The sequence below is a fragment of the Otolemur garnettii genome, unplaced genomic scaffold, assembly GCF_000181295.1.
Source record: "Otolemur garnettii isolate 467f Iridium unplaced genomic scaffold, OtoGar3 scaffold00014, whole genome shotgun sequence".
Lineage (NCBI taxonomy): Eukaryota > Metazoa > Chordata > Mammalia > Primates > Galagidae > Otolemur > Otolemur garnettii.
Window position 1 is genome coordinate 15,748,169 of NW_003852409.1, and position 4,896 is coordinate 15,753,064.

Sequence of the window (4,896 nt, forward strand, 5' to 3'; positions counted from 1 at the left end):
AAAAGATCACTATCTAAATAAGACCTAAAACTGCACTTTGTTGTGTATAGCGGGCTCAATCTGCATTCAAATGAGTTAATCCCGTCTATCGTATACACTCAATACTGTGAAACTAAAGTAAATGACATCTAATGAGGGCAAAAAATGTTGGAAAATTCCATCCTCTTTACACACCATGACAAAAACCATCAACTGCATGGCAACACGTAAACAGCTTTTACTGTTCAAGCAAGTTCCATATATTCCACAACCAGAAATCTCGTCCCCAAAAGCAGGTTTAAAAAACCCTCAAATGCATAAAGGGAATAAATGGATTTGTAGTCTCTAATAAAGCTGGACAAGTTAAAAAAAAAAAAAAAAACACCTTCATGTACACGTACTTCAACTAAGATCCTAAAACAATTGTTTCTTTAATTACTAAAATAAGTCTGGTCCCCACCTTTACATCCCTGAGTCCGCAAAGAACTATATCTATAGGTGATTCTAAATATTTTTATCATGGACCCCATTAATTTTTGGAGCATTTGAAATCTCCCCGAAAATTGCACGTACACAATACTTTACATAAACAGCAGCAAATTCACTAAGTTTCTTGAGGGGAAGAGAGTGGTGAAAGAGAAAGCGCCCAGGGTCACTAAGTCCAGACGCCTGGTGTACAGAAATCGTTAACGTATCTCACAGTACAAGTCAGGAGACCTGGGTCAGTCCCCGGCAGCGCCGGTCCCCGCCTAGGGCCGCGGCTGCAGATCAGGTCGCCGCCCAGACGTGCACCGACGCGTGCACTCGCCGTTCACCAGTCGGCGGCCACTCGCCTCGCCGCCCGGGAAAGCTCCACTGCTCGCCCCACCTCTCCGATAAACAGCAACTCCCCCAGCGGAGGACGCCCGCCCCGAACGCCGCCTCTGCTTCCCCCAGCGCCGCGCACCATTTTCTGAGAGGAAGTGTCGGAAGGCCGAACCCGGCTTGCCGGGCTTGCCGGGCTTGCCGGGCTCCCCGGACTCTGGGCGCGCGGGGCTGACCCCGGCGCCGGCAGTCAGACCAGGCTCTCCGAACGCTTCGCGGTGTGCGGCGTTAAGGCTGTGAAGAAGCAGACATTACAGACCAAACGCAAAGGAGAAGCTCCGGCGGACGGCGCCTCCGCGGTGCGGGAATCCCCACCCAGACGCCCGGAAACCCGCCGTCGGGCTCCGCCGGGGCCGCTTCTCCGGCCGCCGGCGCCCGGCTCTCTAGCCCCGCGAGTCCCGCCAAGACCCTGGAGGAAGGAGGGCCAGTGCAGCCCGGGGCAGCCGCCGCGCCGCCGAGCACTTACCCATCCATGGCCCAGATGGAGGAGCGCACAGTACAGAGACTGACGGGCTCACTGCGAGCGGAGAGTGCGGGTGGTGGCAGTAGGGCGGCCCGGAGGACAGGCGAGCGGCGCCTCTCCCGAGCCCCGGCGGGTCGGAGGTGGAAAGAGAGTGGGAAACAGGGGCGGGGACCGGGCACGCTCCCGCCACCGCCGCGCCCCCGCCTTCCCCTCCCCGCGGGCGCGTCCCCGCCTCGCCTGACTCCGCCCCTCAGCGTCGCGCCCTCCCTCGGGGCACGCCCCTACGCTCGCGCCCACCCTCGCCCCACTCGCAGGCGGCCTCCGGCTCGGCTCCAGGGCGCCCTCTTCCCGCCGTTGCCGAAAGGCCCCGCCTCCCGCGCCCCATCCCGGCGCGCGTGCGCGACCCCCAGCTTTCCTCCTGCGTTCGCGGGAGCGCGCGCCTTGTGCTTCTCGCTCCGCCGACAGCCCCGCCCGCGCTCTCGCGGCCCCGCGGGCCTTCCGGCTTCGCGGACCGGGCAGCCCGGCTTGAAAACCTCGCTCTGCTGGCAGGAAAAGCCTTGGGGTCCTGACTCCCCAGAGTAGGTAGGAATGTCCCGCCAGAAGCCTAATTTCGAGGTGAGATTGCCCCGAGTGTGTGGGGATGTAGGTGGCACGTCCCAGCGGCCAGAGGCTGGCTGTGGGCTTCGGAGCCCCGGCTCTGCAGCCCCAGGAAGCCCGCAGTCGAGACCCGGGAGGGGACGCCGGTCTACCGCCCTGCGCTCGGAGTCGACCACCGGGACCCGCACCGGTCAGGGACGATGCATGACGGGAAAGAGATTGCCCAGACTGGAGAACATTTGAATTTTTATGCGGTTTTAGTCTCCGTGCTTTTCAACCTGACCGCCCGGTATTGAGTTTATATGAAACATTCATTTCGTAACTACAGAATGGCCAATATAGTGCCAGCATTTTATAAAAGTTTACTCATGCCCTTTGGGGCGAGGACTCTGAGGAAGGGATTATTCCTGTTTTTCAGATGAAAATACAGTCATGAATACAGGGAGTTGCCCCCCCTCCCATAGCCAGGAAACGTTTGCACAACAGCCCTTTCCTCTCGCCTGAGCAAATTATGTGTATACACATATATGTATTGTATGTATACACACCACTAATGATAACAGGCTTGCTTTTTTCTCTTTTATAGTCTGGTTGTGAAATTGAATGATTTTTCAGTTCACACATTCCCAAAACGTAAACCACTAAACGCTGTGCTTAACAAATTCTTAACTGCCTAAGTAGCAAGACGGGGCTCCCCATCCTCTCCCTGGTCTCATTTGAAAGGTTGCATCCAAAAAAAAAAAAAAAGAAGAAAGAAAGAATTAAACTGTGTATTCATCCATCATTCAGTATTTATTGAGTATCTACTATGTCCCAGGCATTACGGGGAATACCCAAGAGAATCAGGTTCCAGCTTTCACTTTTGAGTGGATTTCTGTCCGTTTGTTTCTTTTTTTTGGACAGAGTCTTACTCTGTCACCCTGGATAGAGTACCCATCCTGGCCTCATCATAGTTCACAGCAGCCTCAGACTCTTTGGATTTGAGCAATCCTGCCATCTGGGCCTCCCAGAATGCTAGAATTAGCCCTTTGTGCCCTTTGTGTCTTTTTTCTTAAACAATTTTCAAATAGCTGGGATATCTAATTTTGTGAGATCATTTTTGGGTTTTTTTATTTGTTTGTTTGTTTGCAGTTTTTGACTGGGGCTGAGTTTGAACCTGCCACATATGGGGCCAACATCCTATTCCTTTGAGCCACAGGCGCCGCCCCTGTGAGATCATTTTTTTAGTAATGTATCTAACATCAATCTTTCCAACCAGTCAAACATATTTTGTTAAATTGCATTTATAAACATTGCTACCCTGCATTGCCAGATAGAAATTGATTATAGTATCAGCAAGATAAGCAGTGTGCAGTCTTTCTATTGCTGTATTTGAAATATATTCTGTTGATGAAATTTCCTTAAAATTTTTTAGTTACACAAGTACTATAATCATAGATGCTCATTCTGAAAAATTCAAGTTATTAAATATCTAAAAGTTATAGTTATTTTTCTTCCCAAACCATACCCTGCCCATGATCTTATGCATCCTTCTAAATCTTTGCCATTTCTATTTCCTTTTTTCACCTATAAATCCTGGGTACTTTTTCATAACAGTACTTTTAGTCTAATTATATTTAATACTGCATAGTATTTCACAATTTTCATAAATTAATCTTTTCCAAAATAGCAGAAATTTACATTGTTTCTAATTATTTAGTATAACTAACACTGTCACAGAAAACATGTATGTATGAACATCTTTGCATACATATGATTACATTTGAATAGATTCCTAGAAGTAGAATATCAGAACAAAGGACATAAACATCTCAAATTTGATAAATGTTGCCAAAATGATCCCAAAAAGATTGTACCCATTTACAGTTTCTTTTTTTAAAAAAAGTTATGTCTGTCTTATCTCCGTGCCTTCAGATGACTAACACATTTCAATATTAAAAAATAAATGAATAAATTAATAAATTAATATCAGCATGTTAATGATAATTGTGAAAAGTCAACGATTAACAAGTTAACAAAATTATATGACATTTTATTATATGAAATTAACAAAACTATATGACATTTTCTAAAAACTTAAAGCCTGGTTTTAATCCAGAAGCCTAGATATAAGGAGACAGTTTACAACAAAAAACAAGATGAAACCTTTCCCTTTGTCCTGCCCCTTGGTACTAAATTCAAAGAACTTCTTATGGACTAAGTAGGCAGTACAGAGTTTAGTTCTCAAGGACTACTTTTAGAATTGTATCTGCTCCCATAGCCTAGATAACATAGAAGAGCCAGTGTCGTCTATAATCTGAGCAGAAGTTTGATTTTCTGGCTTGAGGTGAGAGCTTTATGTTCCGTGTGCTATCATTTTTTTAAGACAGTCTCACTCTGCTGCCCAGGCTAAGTGCCATATCATCAGCCTAGCTCACAGCAACCTTAAACTCCTGAATTCAAATGATCTTCCTGCCTCAGCCTTCCAAGAAGCTGAGACTACAGACACCTGCCTAACCTCCCAGTAATTTTTCTATTTTTAGTAGAGATGGGGTCTCACTCTTGCTTAAGCTGGCCTCAAACTCCTAAATTCAAAGGATCCTCCCACCTCTGCCTCCCAGAGTGCTAGGATTATAGGCCTGAGCCACCACACCTGGCTTCTTAACGGTGAAAAGGGTACATTTTCCCTATTTGCTGATTGCTGTATGCAGTTTCACATAATTTAGTTTATACATTTTGTAACATTTTATCTTCCTTAATGTTTTTGTTCTAATTTGCCTAAGAGATTACCCTAAAACACCTTTATCTGAAAAGAGCCCCCACCACCACACACACAATGTTTGGACAAAATGTAACTTTTGAACATTTGCCTTAAGACATTCCAGTATGCAGTGGTTAGTTAACATTTAACCATTACCTTATTTATAAGTAAAACTCATAAGTTATAAAGTAACATAAAAATGCTGGCTCGGCCAGCCAAGTACACCTAAGGTGGCGGGTTCGAATCCCCAGCC

The 4,896-nt window shown here is 47.0% G+C and overlaps 1 protein-coding gene across 1 annotated transcript in view; it reads right to left on the bottom strand.

Annotated features, from left to right (window-relative positions):
- The window catches only part of PTBP3 (polypyrimidine tract binding protein 3), a 114,101-nt gene extending 112,643 nt beyond the window's left edge, over window positions 1–1,458 (bottom strand). Inside the window, exon 1 of the mRNA XM_023510561.1 lies at window positions 1,310–1,458. Within this exon, the coding sequence (XP_023366329.1) occupies window positions 1,310–1,317 (8 nt within the window). The 5' untranslated portion in view covers window positions 1,318–1,458. The remainder of the gene's footprint in view (window positions 1–1,309) is intronic.
- Between the last annotated feature and the right edge of the window lie 3,438 nt (window positions 1,459–4,896).